Here is a 16835-nt window from a genome sequence, read left to right as displayed (position 1 = left end):
TTTCGCGATCGGCAACTGCCATTTTGTTGAGTCCTTGCCCAATGGGAGTTTCGTTTAAGTATTCTTCAACATATTTCTCATTCAACGTTTCTTCCAAATTTAGCTTAACTGCCATCTTATGTTTATCAGAATTCATATGATTTACCACTGTTTTTTTCTTTACAACAGCTGATCCTGTTATGAATGTGCGAGAGAAATTTTTTGCGCTTGTTATTCTCTCCTCTTTGTTTATACAAACTTTACAGCGCAGAGAATTCACCACTTGGCCACCATTCCCGTATTCAAGCCAGTCGGCATTTAATGTTTCTATCCATTTTTTACTGTGTTAATTTTGCTAGTACATAAGTGTTTTGATGATTAATTGTATTTCGCCCAATTCAGACATCAATACAACAAAATCAAAATGTGCTACAACTTACAAGTATTTGATGCAGTTGCACTTCAGAACATCACAAAAAGGTTACTTAAAGTAATTTCTATACAATATTGTTTGTTTTCATTTACCAAACCTATGCAGACTTGAGTCTTTTTGGAATTTCATATGAAACTCAATTACAGAAAATCCGTAAATATCCAGAGATTTATTATGTACTTTTTTAAAGAAATAAGTAAAACTCCTACAATTGGCGAAAAAGCCATTGCCCATTGCATGAAAAGCAAAATAGCAATGATAACAAATAAGCTAACTTCTCTCCTGAACTGTGGAGATGAACTATGATATACTTTTTGTATAGACTAAAGAGTTTAATCGATCAAACAAGTTTGACGCTGGTAAGAAAACGACGCACATCTGCATTCATACATGTAGCCGACATATAGGCCTTTCGTCGATAGTTATAAATGCATCCTCGTAGGAGCAGATAACTGACAACCACAGTTGACTCGCTGTTATGAATTTAAGGTTTTACCTTGATTTTCATCAAAAGTTGCTTGCCAAATCCTAAATACACATACATTTTCCTCACTCTTTCCTCAGGAGGAGGGAAATTGTGAAATTTTCGGAAAAGCTGTCAATTTCGGTAAATCTCAGCGGCAAAGGACGAAATCCGCCATTTTTTTGCGTCATCAGATATCTAAGGCCGTGCTTGAGATAGCCGCTCTAGTTATTATATAACTCAATGGACTGGAAAGTCTGTCAACAGTCGACATATATGGTTCTTCTGACCATATACGGATGTAATACATATATAAATATTAATTTTTGCATTGCGTTGTTTTGTAGTTTGTACATCTGTAGTGACGTACATAACGTGCGTACATCACTCATCTAGATTCGTGTATTAGCAATAGAGGAAATAGCCTATCCTACACTTACTCAAACGCTACTTAAACTTACGCACTTAACTTTATAATTACGTAAAACTACTCAAGTTTCAAGTACATTATCCGCTGTGTAATAACTGCACCTTCTTTAACCAAATGTATAAAAAGCCTGTAAATAAATTCTAACACATAGAACTCTCACGACTGTTGTAAATAACTTCTTCGCTAGTGAATAAAATAATCACAAAATTTAATAGCGTTCTAGTACATTGAACTCACGTTCAGAGCTCATACGAAAGACTTATATATAACGCTAAATTGGTGACCCCGAAAGATATTCTTGACTGGCGAAATGGCTACAACTGATGAACTCAACACCTCTTCAACGACAGATTCTTCACCTGTCACATCAACCGCTTCTATGATCAACATCAAACTTCCACCATACTGGCCTAACTATCCAGAACTTTGGTTTTCTCAAATTGACGCTCAATTTACGACGCGCAATATCACCTCACAAAAAACGAAATACGCTTACGTTGTTGGTTCCCTTCAACCCGAAATTGCTCAGGAGGTTCGCGATATCATCCTTCATCCCCCAGCTCGTGATCCATTTGACATCCTGCGACGCGAGTTAATCCACCGTACCTCAACATCTGAGCAACAGCGACTTCACCAACTGCTCACAGGCGAAGAACTAGGAGATCGGAAGCCTTCCCAACTCCTTTGCAAGATGGAACAACTACTTGGTACCCAGACATTGCCCCCATCCATCATGAAACAATTATTTATACAACGTCTCCCTACCAATGTTCAGGCTATTCTGGCACCTACACAGGACACTCTTGACCTCAACAACCTTGCCAAGTTGGCCGATAAAATTAGAGGTCAACAACATTCAACAACCCACAGCCACCCTTTCGACCGTGGCAACAGAACCTATTATTGACACATCTGCCAAATCTGGGAGCTTCATCAACTTCGCAAGACAGTTTCTGATCTTGTTGCGTCAGTACAGGCTCTCAATCTTCGTTTCCCTTCATCGTCAGATGTCAATAACCGTCTACCTCGCCCTCGTCCGCAACCGACTGATCCCACTCACAGATCATCTAATAATGGTTATTGCTGGTATCACGCCAAATTCGGCGCCACTGCCCGCAAATGTGTTCAACCTTGTACTTTCCACACATCGCTACCGTCAAACTACAACGCCAGACAATAGACGCGGCAACATCGTCTGGCGCTTCAACACAAAGCCGCTTATTCTTCATTACCGACCAGACCACCAAACGACGATTTCTCATCGATACAGGTGCCGAAGTTAGCGTCATCCCACCACTTTCCGCAGATCGACGACAACGCAAGCTTATGACCTCCAGGCAGCCAATTCCTCTACAATTGCTACCTACGGCAAGAGGTCAATCACCCTCAACTTTGGACTCCGCCGACGCCATTTTCAATGGATCTTCACCATTGCTGACGTCCGCCAGGCAATCATTGGCGCTGATTTTTTGCGCCATTTCAACCTCCTCGTCGACCTTCGCTCAGAAAGTCTCATTGATGCAGAAACACACATTCGAGTCAATGGAATCGCCACATCAATGCCTTCTCTTTCTCTTGTTCATGCTACACAATCCCCTGCACCTTTTGTATTACAAGACTTCCCAGAGATCACTCGACCCACCACCAAAGAAACACCAGTGAAACATCAAGTAGTACATCACATTATTACCAAAGGTCCCCCATGCTTTGCACGTCCACGCCGTCTCCCACCTGATCGTTTACACATTGCCAAAAAAGAATTCCAACAAATGCTTGATCTTGGAATCATCCGCCCTTCCAGCAGTCAGTATGCCTCTCCTCTCCACATGGTTCCCAAGCCACAACCCGGTGACTGGCGACCCTGTGGTGACTACCGTGCGCTTAACCGAATGACTGTACCCGATCAGTATCCCGTTTCACATCTTCAGGATTTCTCTGCCAATCTCCACGGTATGACTCTTTTCTAAGATTGATTTAGTCCGTGCTTACCACCAAATTCCGGTCGCACAAGAAGACATCTGCAAAACAGCTGTCACGACACCATTTGGTCTTTTCGAATTTACCCATATGCCTTTGGTCTCCGTAATGCAGCTCAAACATTTCAACGTTTCATGGACGAAGTCACTCGTGGCCTTGACTTTGTATTTGTTTACATTGATGACATACTAATTGCTAGCTCTAACACCTCCGAACACGAAAAACACCTCCGCCTTCTCTTCACTCGTCTTCGTCAGTATGGTGTTATCATCAATCCTCAAAAATCTGTTTTTGGAGCAACATCTCTTGACTTTCTTGGTCACATGGTCAATGCTAACGGCATCCAACCTCTTCCCTCAAAAGTCGACGCTATCCGCAATTATCCTCAACCGGATTCTCTCCGCAAGCTCCGCGAATTTCTAGGTCTCGTAAATTTCTACCGTCGTTTTATTCCCCACTGCTCTGGTATTGTTCAGCCTCTCACCGATATGCTGGACACATCGGATTCTCATAAGAAATCTCAACCTTCCAAGCTTGACTGGTCTGATTCTGCTACAGCAGCATTCAAGAAACCACTGTATACAACAAACACTGTATACAACAAACCACTTTTTTAAAGTAAGAAAATTTGAAAAATAAGCAAATGTTAAACACAGGAAGAATGTACTTACACAGAGAAAGAACGCAACCGAATGTATTTTTGTGACATGTTGATTCATGCAACACAGTGAGCTTTTAAAATTATACTTTTGATCATGTTTCTATAACAGTTTTAAGGTTTATTTTTATTGCATCCTTTACTTTTGTATCTACAGTGTTTTTATTGAACATATAAATAATTACAATTTCTTGCAGCTGATGTTTGAAATGTATTCATGATTTACAAAGATTTATTCAATAACAAAGATTTATTCAATAACAAAGATTTTTTATAATATGAACTGACTTATGCAAGAATATACATGTATGGAATTTTTTATTAATTAAGAGAAAAATCCGTTCACAGTTTCGAAAATCGTGTCTTAGTCATTGGCATTCAAATCCTGTCTTAGATAGGCGATTCTCTATTCCTGAGTTAAAACTTGTGAAACTTTATAAGATTTAGCAGTAGTCCTTTGGACTTTAAATAATCTCAATGTTATGTACTCTGCATGAGGTTCTTAATTATGTATTTTTATTTCTATAACAATTGTTTTGAGTCAGTGATGTATACTTAGTTATATAACTAGAATGTTCTACATAGACGTCATTAGTGTGTTTTAATACTGTTTGTTGAAGGAGATCCTGACTCACTCTTCATCTTCGTTCGTTATTCAAATGTGTTAATGTAACAAAACTCACAAGGATAAAAGATTGATGTTACAATAAGGTATGAACTTCATCATCATTTTTAATCTGATATGTATGTGGTCGCGTTGTTTATATTAAATCTTTTATCCGTTTGTTGAGTATGTGACATGTAAAGAACTAAAGCAAGCATAATTTTGTTCACACGGTCGTCTTACTTCTAAAACGGAAGTAATTTTAGTAGAATTAAGCGATATTTTAGAATTACATTACAGACATAACAAATTAGCGAAAGCAGCATCTCGATAAAGTATGACTAAACATGCATGAGAAATCATATCTAAATATATATACCAACTTTCTGACTATTGGCAATGAAGTGCATGGTAAAGGAAAGCAAATCTTGTTCAAAGATATAGGAGAGATGAAATAGGATACTTGTCTATGAAAAAATGGGAATCTGTGAATATTTATGTATGTAGGGTACGTGTTCAATCATGCATCACCTCCCTTCTTGCTGACGCCACTTTGACTAATCGCTGTGTCTCTAGCAAAATGTCGATAGTTGTATACAACAAACCATTTCTTTTAAAAGTAAGAAAATTTTAAAAATAAGTAAATGTTAAACACAGGAAGAATGTATTTACACAGAGAAAAAACGCAACCGAATCTATTTTTGTGAATTGCTGATTCATGCAACACAGTGAGCTTTTAAAATTATAATTTGATCTTTTTTTGACTAGCAGTCTTAAGGTTTACTTTTATTGCAACCTTTACTGTTGTATCTACAGTGTCTTTATTGATCATAAGTAATTATAATTGCGTGCAGTTGATGTTTGCCATGTCTTCATAATTTACAATGGTTTATTCAATAACAAAGGTTTTTTATAATATGAACTGACTTATGCAAGAATATACATGTATGGAATTTTTCATTATGAAAGGAAAAATCCATTCACAGTTTCGAAAATCGTGTGTTAATCATTGGCATTCAAATCCTGTCTTAATAATTAGCATTTAAATATTGTCTTAATCATTGGCATTCAAATCCTGTCTTAATCATTGGCATTCAAATCCTGTCTTAATCATTGGCATTTAAATCCTGTCTTAATCATTGGCATTAAAATCCTGCCTTAGATAGGTGATTCTCTGTTCCTGAGTTAAAACTTGTGAAACTTTATAAGATTTAGCACTAGTGCTTGGGAATTTGACTAATCTCAATATTATTATGTACTCTGCATGAGGTTCTTATTTATGTATCTTTATTTCTATAACAATTGTTTTTAGTCAGTGATGTATACTTAGTTATATAACTAGAATGTTCTACATAGACGTCATTAATGTGTTTTAATACTGCTTGTTGAAGGAGGTCCTGACTCACTCTTCATCTTCGTTCGCTGTTTAAAAGAGTTTATGTGACAAAACTCACAAAGATAAATGATTGATGTTACAATAAGATATGAACCTTCAGCACCATTTTTAATCTGATATGTATGTGGTCGCGTTGTTTATATTGAATCTCTCATCTTTGTAATGTATGTGACATGTAAAGAACTAAAGCAAGCATAATTTTGTCTACACAGTCGTCATATATGAAGTCTTATTTCTAAAACAAAGGTAATTTGTCGAAAGTATAGCGAGATTCTGAAACTATATTACTAACTTTACATAAAAAATTTGCTACTGAAGCATCTCGATAATGTATGACTAAGCATTCAAGAGAAATCATATTAAGTTGATACATCAACCTTCTAACTGTTGACAATAAGCTGCATTGTAAAGGACTGTAGAACCTCTTCAAAAATATGAAGGAGGCAGAATAACATGAGAACATTTTCTACATGTAAGACGCTGAATTTTTCTTTATAAACTATACTTATCTATGTAAAAAGGGGGATCTGTAAAAATTTGTGTAGGGAGGGGCACATGTCCAATCATGCATCACCTCCCTTCTTTGCTGACGCCACTTTTGACTAATCTCTGTGTGTCAAACAAAATTTTGATAGTTGTATACAACAAACCACTTTTTTAAAGTAAGAAAATTTGAAAAATAAGCAAATGTTAAACACAGGAAGAATGTACTTACACAGAGAAAGAACGCAACCGAATCTATTTTTGTGACATGTTGATTCATGCAACACAGTGTGCTCTTAAAATTATACTTTTGATCATGTTTCTATAACAGTTTTAAGGTTTATTTTTATTGCATCCTTTACTTTTGTATCTACAGTGTTTTTATTGAACATATAAATAATTACAATTTCTTGCAGCTGATGTTTGAAATGTATTCATGATTTACAAAGATTTATTCAATAACAAAGATTTTTTATAATATGAACTGACTTATGCAAGAATATACATGTATGGAATTTTTTATTAATTAAGGGAAAAATCCGTTCACAGTTTCGAAAATCGTGTCTTAGTCATTGGCATTCAAATCCTGTCTTAGATAGGCGATTCTCTATTCCTGAGTTAAAACTTGTGACACTTTATAAGATTTAGCAGTAGTCCTTTGGACTTTAAATAATCTCAATGTTATGTACTCTGCATGAGGTTCTTAATTATGTATTTTTATTTCTATAACAATTGTTTTGAGTCAGTGATGTATACTTAGTTATATAACTAGAATGTTCTACATAGACGTCATTAGTGTGTTTTAATACTGTTTGTTGAAGGAGATCCTGACTCACTCTTCATCTTCGTTCGTTATTCAAATGTGTTAATGTAACAAAACTCACAAGGATAAAAGATTGATGTTTCAATAAGGTATGAACTTCATCATCATTTTAATCTGATATGTACTTCTTTCTAAGGCAATTTGACACTGTATCTGTTACAATTAAACACAATAGAATTCCTTAATGATTCATGAACTTCATCTTCTTCTGCTATTTCTAAAGTTTCAAAATCCCACAAACTGTTGACATTGTTATGTAAACTTAAATTTCCTGAACTTTCATGTACAATGAAGTTTACTTGAATGTGCATGTTATCCAAATCATTTCTTTCTTTCATGTGGCCGGACAACACCCAACGTAACTTAGTAGACACAGCAACTGGTTCATATACCTGTCCCTGAACAAAATTGCCTTCCTGAAGCCACCAAAGATAATCTGCTCCAATCAAAACTTCAATATCTGAAACCTCCTTATCCTTGCAAACATCTGAAAACCATAGACCCTTTAAATGTGAATAATCCATCTTTCTCAACTCTACATGTTCATGCACATTGTTTCATACACATTGACTAAACGACTTGATTTCTATCCATTCTTTTTTACTAGCCTGAATACCTGCTCACTTTATGATCTTTCTCTTCACAAATGACTAGTGACTTCTTGGATCACTGTGACTCCCAGTATATATACAGCTAGTGTCATAAAGAAATGTAAAAATCAACGCCAAAGATACCATTTAAAGAGCTATATTAATTACTCACTAAATTGTATAAAACAAATAACATATTTCAAGATATATATTGCCTTACTTTTTGTGTTGTATATGAAAATCTAAATAAATGAAAAAATATCCTTTCCAACCAGTCAAGATATAGAAATTCGTAATCATGGAAAAGATTATACAATATTTTATTCATACATGTGTTGAATTCCATCGGTCAAAACACAATTCGCCAGACCTAACACATAGAGAACCAGAGAGACAACACTTCCCGTTAAAACAAAAATTTCCATTCAATCAAGAACAACAACGGTAATTTACAACATCAAACTCATAACTATGAACTGAACAACATTTTGTACCAGTGACACACCAATGTGGTACTCCATTAATTTTTTTCACAATTTACACGATTTATATTCTAATAGAAATTTAATCAATGAGTTGAGCACATTATTTAAGTCGTTTTTGATATAATGACACTTCTTACATTTATAAAAATTTCTATTTAGAACTAAAAATACTCAAAAGCACATTTTGATAATAAAATCTTCGTTTTTTCAAAATGTTTAATCACATTATTTAAGTCGTTTTACAATTATAATGCGTGGCATATCTTACATTTAAAATAATATATTTTAAGATATTCTTAAGCGTGATTGGTAGATTGCTCTGAGTTCTATTGGCAATTACCAATTTAACATGTGAAAATGTGTAATTGCACTGTAAAGCAATGAAAACTGTCTTTAAAGAGAGCATTTAAAAAACTCTCTCTCTTGCATATTTATCTGTAATTACTCTAGAAACTACACCATTGCCTTTATTAATTATTTCTATTTCAAACTAATGAATCTTTCCGATTAAGATATGATCTTTTATGAAAACAAGACTATAATTTACCGCGATATTTCGATTTCATTTTGTTTTCATTACCAATTGTCAAAATTTCTATTTTATGAAGTTATTTGTAATTTACTTACAAAATCATCACAAAAAAGAGGATCCAGCCATTTATCAAAATCATATGAGATATAACCACAATTTTCAAGGAGATTTATGCTATCAAGCTGTTAGTTTTGTCAAGTTTCGTAGATTTTTCACTACACGACAATAAGGCATATTAAATGGAAGGTTTGTTATGCTGACAGGTGCTTAGTACCGATTATGATCTCATCTCTGGATCTTTGACCTTGGAGTTTCGGAAAAACAGTTTAGTCATTTCATTTGGATGATTTGTGGCCTCTTCCTATTGAAAAATTTTTCAAATTTATACTGGGGCCTCTTGCACAAAGCGTGGATAGCGTTGTCCATTGGATAGTAACTTTTACAAACTTGTGAAAAAAGTGGTTATATTTTGTGTATGATGAGGAAACTTTGTAAATTTGAACCAATTTTGTATTTCAATTATTGTCTTGTTCAAACCGTTGAATTTTTTCCTTTCAAGAGATTTTTGAAGCGTTCAAATACATTGCTACAAAGTTCATCGGATAGCGTTATTCGACCTTTGTGCAACTGATCTCTTCTCCGATAATTTATTTGTAAAATCTCTGTAAAAATATAATTGTGGTGACAACCATATATGAACAATGAACATGATTATTGTCTACTTTTCAGCTGTATCCAGTTACAAGCTGTGAATCATAATGATCTCGTGATGAGCCCATCCCTTACATTTCAATGATGTGTACATTGCAATACAATGAAAGACAAGAATGAAGAAATATTTCAATATAAAACTGTGACTCTACGTGGTTGAACCAAGAAATATATGTTGCAATAAAGAAATAGTCGTTTTGGTCATCGCTGGTGAGTAAAAATTGTGTAAAATATTGATTTTAAGCAATATTGTTTGGCCACTCGTTATATTGTAAGGTTTGACTAAAGGCAGAATACTCGTCCACTTGGATTCATTGACTGTTCATCCACATTTTCAGTAGATACACAGATACACATGTAAGGTTTGACTAAATGGCGGAATACTCGTCCACTTGGATTCATTGACTGTTCATCCCCATTTTCAGTAGATACACAGATACACATGTAAGGTTTGACTAAATGGCAGAACACTCGTCTACTTGGATTCATTGACTGTTCATCCACATTTTCAGTAGATAAACAGATATACATGTAAGGTTTGACTAAATGTCAGAACACTCGTCCACTTGGATTCATTGACTGTTCATCCACATTTTCAGTAGATACACAGATACACACGTAAGGCTTGACTAAATGGCAGAACACTTGTCTACTTGGATTCATTGACTGTTCATCCACATTTTCAGTAGATAAACAGATATACATGTAAGGTTTGACTAAATGTCAGAAGACTCGTCCACTTGGATTCATTGACTATACATCCACATTTTCAGTGGATACACAGATACACATGTAAGGTTTGACTAAATGACAGAATACTCGTCCTCTTGGATTCATTGACTGTTCATCCACATTTTCAGTAGATACACAGATACACATGTAAGGTTTGACTAAATGGCAGAATACTCGTTCACTTGGATTCATTGACTGTTCATCCACATTTTCAGTAGATACACAGATACACATGTAAAGTTTGACTAAATGGCAGAATACTCGTTCACTTGGATTCATTGACAGTTCATCCACATTTTCAGTAGATACACAGATACACAAAGCATATATTATACTATATTTAATACATTACAAGGTGATTCTAACTTCCGAGAAAATAAAAATGAGCGTTAAACGAAACTATAATCTAAATGGCGCTATGTTTTATTGGATAATACGATAATATATATTTATGCCTGGTTTAGTAAATTGCGTCTCATCTTGTTAACACGAATGATCTATTTTCGTATCAAAACGACTATATGATAATATTTATATCAACCGCGAACGATTTGCATCAATTATACACTACCACAGTAATAAGTAAATATAAATTTAAAATGCATTTGCACACGCAGTACTCTCATGATAATGCACAATTAAATTTATTTAAATTGATAAAAGTTTTTTAAGCCAGGTCATGTTGCCACAAAAGACTGTCCGTTTTCCTTTTCTTTTGCTGTTTTGCATTTTTTGATGATCCTTTTATTCATTTAAAAATGCCTGACATGGAAGTCGAATAATTCACTGATTTCAAGAATCATAGCATTTTATCATCAAAAGGAATCAAGTTAGAAAGAAAAACGCTTGGATTTCTTACACATAAGATATTTATTTGTTTTGAATAAAAGTGCGGTTTTTATCTTTGAACAGCAACTTGTGTCAATCGCTTCGTTTGATGTCATTTGATAAATTTTTAAAAATTTGCTGTATGAAATTAAAAAATCAGTTTGATTTTGACGAACAGCTTATTTTTGCTCACATTGTCACATTCAACATATGAACATTATGCAGCTAGAGCAAAAAAATTAATGTAAATACATTCGTACCTAGAATGTTGCTTTTTGTTAAATCTATTGTGTCAAATCTATTTTTTTATTGTGTCAAGTCGTTTTTATTACTGGATGCTGAATTCCATGATTTACTATCAACTACTGAGTCTTGTTACTGAGAAGAGTGAACGTATTTTTTAACGAATAAAAAAAGAAAAGATTATTTGTAAAATTACTTGCAATACTACTTGTTCATCAATCCATTTAATTTTGTGCTCATTTTGTACATTGCAAATTAATGCTTTTTGCACAAACTCGCTCTTCATTTCTAGCTAGAAAAATGGCCTCGCCACCACAAAAACTGAAGTTTGAGGCAAACGGATCTCGTTTAAGTAAACTTTTGATAAATAAAGGAAAACAAGCCTTGACACATACATTGCAATCTTTATTAAAGCCATCAAGCTTAGCAGGTAAACTTAAAGATCCCTCTACAAAGAAGACACTAACATCTTTGAAATTTAAAGTTATCAAGAATATGCAATGGGGTCTTCTTTACCCGTCAATTGGTGATCCTGACATTGAAAACTTTGACATCACACTATTGACTGTCTTATTGCGTAATATATGTGGTCTAACAGCACCGCATGGTGGATGGGATAATCTTCCTTCCTCTTCAGATACTTCAATCTCAGCAAATATTGCAAGAATAAAGTTTTATCGAAACAAAGTGTATGGTCACATAAGCACAACTAGTGTAAATGACAAGGAGTTTGAGTACTTGTGGCAGGAAATTTCAAAAACATTGGTTGGTCTGGGTATTCAACAAACTGAAATAGATGAATTAAAGAAAGCTCCCCTCACTACCGATGAAGCAAATTATATTGAAATGTTAAAAGAATGGTATGAAAAAGAAGAGCATATAATCAATGTCAGTGAAGAAATCAAAGAATATGTGAAAGTAACGAATAGAAATGTTGTAGAGATGAAACAAATGTTACAGGGCAAAACATATTCAGATGTCGAAAAGCTTGGAAAGTGTAATTTCAACGGTCTTATAAAAGATCTTAACAAGAAATACTTACAAGGCACTAGGCAATGGTTATTTGAAAAACTCGACACTTGGTTTAAAGATAAAAGTAAAGATTCTTCTAATGTCATGATTTTGATTGCCGGTCCAGGTGTTGGTAAAAGTGTGTTTGCTGCTGAGGTGTGTCGACGATATTCTGGAAAGAAGAAACTTGCTGCTTGTCATTTCTGCAGATTTAATATATCAGATTATACAAATCTTCAAATATTGATAGAATCATTGGCTAGTAGCATGTGTGATACAATAACAAAATTTAAAAGAAAACTAAATGATCAATTACAGAGAAACAATTCCAAAGAATCGATCACCGATAAATTCCTTGTTTTATTAAATAATCCATTGCATTCATTAAAAAATCATAAACCAATGCTTTTGGTTATTGATGCCTTAGATGAAAGTCAAGTTGATGGCAAAAGTGAATTGTTGGAATTGATTGCAGAAGAGTTTCACCGACTTCCTAAATGGATTAAAATCTTCATCACCAGTCGTCCAGAACTTCCAGTTCATAAGGAGTTGAAAGACATGAGTCCTGTGGAAATTACAACTAGTCCTCTTAATGAAAACAACGAAGAAGACCTGCACAAGTATTTGAGACATGAGTTGAGTCATCTGGCAAAAAAAAATAGTGATGGTGCTTTCAATTTATTAGTTAAAAAATGCGAGGGTTCGTTTCTGTACGCTTACCACGCACAAGAGAGTTTAAAGAAAGAAACTGAGCTAACTATCGAGAATATTGAGCAATTGGTTCCTACTGGATTGAGTAAATTTTACACAGAACAATTCAAGAGATTAAATAAATTATTGAAAGGAATAATTTTATCAACACACAAAACCGTTATTTCCGATAAAAACTTTACGGAATGTCTTGAAGTGTTGGTTTCTTATGAAAGTATGTTGCCTTTGTCTTTTCTTTTTCAATGTCTAGGTTTTTCTGATGGCATGAAGTTTGAAGATCGTATTAAAATACAGAAGTGCTATCTCAATTTTTCCAATTTACGATGATTATTTGACCGTGTATCACAAGTCTCTCATTGATTGGTTAAAATCAGATGGTTACGAACAGCATGAGTTTACAGTTGATCTAAAAAATGGACATAAGTTCTTATGGCAAGCTTGTGAGAAAGTGTTTGAACAAATCAAGTCGATGAACATTTTTAAAGATCAGATGAACACTGCTATGATTAAATACGCATTGAAGAATGGAGTCCACCATATGATAGAATGTGGCGAAAATGTTGACTTTAGCTGGGCAGTAGATGTCAAAGTGGTTTGTGCAAGGTTAATGTGTGGGGAAAGCATTAACATGTTTTTCATTAGGTTTGAATTGCGTGAAATCATTAAGGAGCGACGTACTTTCTTGAGAAAAGATGTACTTGAGGAAGCACAATTTCTTTTCTTTATGACAATGGAATATAACTCATATATGTTTGATGAAATATTAATTTATTTACAAGCTATTGTAAACAAAAGTCATGCAAGTAACGAAAAAAGATTATTGGCAAAGGATTTATTGAAACAAGGAAAGTTTTCTTGGTTTGAGAATTTAGACACAACATATTTAACAAACCATCATCATTTGACTGTCTCCTTGCGTGTTAACGTTACATCTCTTTGTGTGTCGTCCAATGAAGAACTTCTTGCTGTAGGATATGAAAATGGTCAAATATCTATTTTTGAACTTCCTGAATTTGAGCAACGAAGCACTCTCGGCACTGCACTTGATGATTCAAGGTTGAATAAGCGGGGTGAAAACACATTTATGTCCCTGTATGACATCTATGACTATTCAGCATTAAGGAAAATTGGTTTTGTAAGTGGAAACATCTGTTGTTGCTCCTTTTCACCTACCGGAAATAGACTGGTAACTAGTGATGGATCTACTGAAGTAAAGTTGTGGGACGTTAACAATGGACGTTTGTTATCATGTTTACAGACAGATGTTGTCGTTAATCGTTGCTCTTTCTTAGATTCTGGTTTGTTTATTACAGCAAGATATGATGGAATTTCTTCTAAAAAAGTGTTCACTGCATGGAATTCATTAACTTTGCAAAGAATTGATCGACGCTGCGTTGTTGATTACCAAAAACTACAATGCACCGATAAATATTCAGAGTTCTTTGTTGCAGTCATTGACAAGACTTCGTATGTTTTTCAATTTCCGAAAGCAATTAATATTTTTTCTGATGAATATTCACTATTTGTATATTCAAATATAACCCAACATTATCGTGATTGTATTTTTTATCATACAAACCATGTTGTAAAGCTTTCTGAAATCACTCAATTGACAAAATACAACAATCAAGGAGAAATCAAGTTTTATTTACCATATGTTAGGTGTCCATGTGTTGATAAGACTCTCAACAAAGTCCATCCCATCTCGTTTAAGCAATTTTACGTTGTGCCGTATTTTTCAAGCTTAAAGTTTTCAAATCTGATCATCTTTGGAGACCTTCATTTATCTTGAGAAATTTAAAATTAAATGTTGTTGTTTTCACCGGATGGATTTTTGGCCACTTTCGCTGTTGGTGACCACGTCAACATTCATATTTGGAGCATTGAACGTTGCACTATTATTCAAACTGTACCAATGCAACTGAAGGATGCATTAGGATGTTGGTGGTTGGATGGTTTACTGTGGATATGGGATGGTTCTGATCATCTTATAAAGATATCAACTTCGTCTGAAAATTTTGTAGATTCTACTCAAGGAAAGCATGTTAACATTGGATTTAAACCTGTAGAAATCTTAACATTTGGTGATGTCTTAGTTTGTATTGACGAAGAAGATTTTGTTCAAGTTGTTAAAATTACCAAGGGTGAGATACAATACAACAAAAGACTTCCTGTCCATAGTTCAACTTTAAAGCAGCTGCTGTATCACCTGATAATTCTGTTATTTTAACTGTAAACAAAACAGAATACACATTATGGAAATGGAGAAATACCAACAATGAACTTTACTTGAAACCTTGGCATACTGCACAAATACCCATAACAGCTCTCATTAAAAAATTTGTTCGGAAACAGATAACTGTAAATGATTTAGAGTTCAACTGCTTTATAAGTGATAGTAAACAAGCAGCCATAACATTTTCCACAGACTACGAATGGATGAACATTTATGTAATTAATGTTCACGAGAATGGTAATGTGAATGCGATTTTGCATGATGTCTCTAAAGTTGGTTTGAAATCCAACCTAGTCGTACACAAATCTTATTGCATTGGAGTATTTTTTGCGTCATTGGTTGCTGTAGATTTAAAGAGTAGTAAAGTATGCGCTGAATTTAACGAAGATTATTTTACGTCTCATATGACTATGCATTCCAATACAGGAACTTTAGCCATTGTTGACAGTTTAGATTGCAGAATTCAATTTTTAAAACTTAATGTTCCTGAATAAATACATCTACTCAAACTTTAATAGTAAATTCAAAACATTTTGAGAAAATTGCACATAGATGTTGATGGTCGTAAGGATGATTGCTTGTTTCCACCTACTATAGTTTTCTACAGAAGAAATTTACTTATTCTACCAGGCAATCTTTAAGAAATTATCTATATTACCAAAAAAGAAATTTGGACCAATTTTGCAAGAGGCCTTTTAAATTTATCTGTGCTATTTCTTGGAATATCTTACCTCCTGCTATTAAAGAATGTAAAATATTATCTATGTTTTGCAATAATCTGAAACGATGTATAATTGCTTTTTATAACACAAATGACTTGTATTTAAAAAGAGCGCTTCTATACTAATTGATCACGAATATTTGTTTATTCCTTTCTAAGATTCTACTTGTAATCTTCATAAATGAATTGTCATTTAAACAGGACATCCTCTAGATTAGACTACTACTGTAAGATGCTTTGTCAAACATATTATAATGTATTGTATCTCTGAACAAATTTCATGTTGATGATTTACTTTTTAATAAAAATGTATGGTTAGATAATTTGGTTGTTTTATTTAACAAATTGATAACATTTAACAGTTGTCTATACAGTTATAGATACACGGGTATGACGTCATTGTGATAAAAACTGAGTGGCCACGAGCCGCCGGGGCAAATCAATTTTTGAAAACAGGATTTTTTCTTTTCTTTTTGCTCAAATACGTCCAATGCTTCAACTAGGCATTCTTAATTTCTTTATTTGCCCATTCAGGGATATATTCAGGTAAATATTCAAATAAATTCTCCGTTCTTTTGTCATTTAAATACAAGGAATTTTCTGTGACCTCAATTCCGTGCGTCTGTCCTCTTATCATATTTTTAGATTGCACCTCCATGTAATTATCATACATTGTGGCTCGCTCACAAATGCTGGTGCACACAATAGTAGATAAAGTGTTTTTTTTTACTTGACCGCCAACATGGCGCCATGACATGACATTCAAAACACCTATTTTGCTAGGAGCAG

General features: G+C 34.1%; 3 protein-coding genes across 3 annotated transcripts in view; all 3 read left to right on the top strand.

Annotated features, from left to right (window-relative positions):
* LOC124451197 (E3 ubiquitin-protein ligase DZIP3-like) overlaps window positions 1–16835 on the top strand; it is a 55288-nt gene that overhangs the window by 11740 nt on the left and 26713 nt on the right. The window lies entirely within an intron of this gene.
* LOC124451958 lies at window positions 1616–2485 on the top strand. Its single transcript, XM_047002557.1, has 2 exons — window positions 1616–2150; window positions 2277–2485. Exons 1-2 carry the CDS (start codon window positions 1616–1618, stop codon window positions 2483–2485), a joined length of 744 nt encoding a protein of 247 aa, XP_046858513.1.
* On the top strand, window positions 7296–13416 carry LOC124451957. The gene is made up of 3 exons (XM_047002556.1): window positions 7296–7335; window positions 9583–9774; window positions 11660–13416. Exon 3 carries the CDS (start codon window positions 11668–11670, stop codon window positions 13414–13416), a length of 1749 nt encoding a protein of 582 aa, XP_046858512.1. The 5' UTR covers window positions 7296–7335; window positions 9583–9774; window positions 11660–11667.

This window comes from Xenia sp. Carnegie-2017, unplaced genomic scaffold (assembly GCF_021976095.1).
Source record: "Xenia sp. Carnegie-2017 unplaced genomic scaffold, XeniaSp_v1 HiC_scaffold_24, whole genome shotgun sequence".
In the NCBI taxonomy this organism is placed as follows: Eukaryota; Metazoa; Cnidaria; class Anthozoa; order Malacalcyonacea; family Xeniidae; genus Xenia; species Xenia sp. Carnegie-2017.
Note: the sequence above shows the minus strand (reverse complement) of the source record. Positions and strands in the feature narration are given on the sequence as shown.

What these genes read in the sequence shown, in the direction of transcription:
- LOC124451957 (XM_047002556.1), top strand. Translation starts at nt 11,668, where the DNA reads ATGGCCTCGCCACCACAAAAACTGAAGTTTGAGGCAAACGGATCTCGT.
- LOC124451958 (XM_047002557.1), top strand. Translation starts at nt 1,616, where the DNA reads ATGGCTACAACTGATGAACTCAACACCTCTTCAACGACAGATTCTTCA. An exon ending in GTTGGCCGATAAAATTAGAG is followed by an intron (nt 2,151 to 2,276) that starts GTCAACAACATT and finishes TTGTTGCGTCAG; the next exon opens with TACAGGCTCTCAATCTTCGT.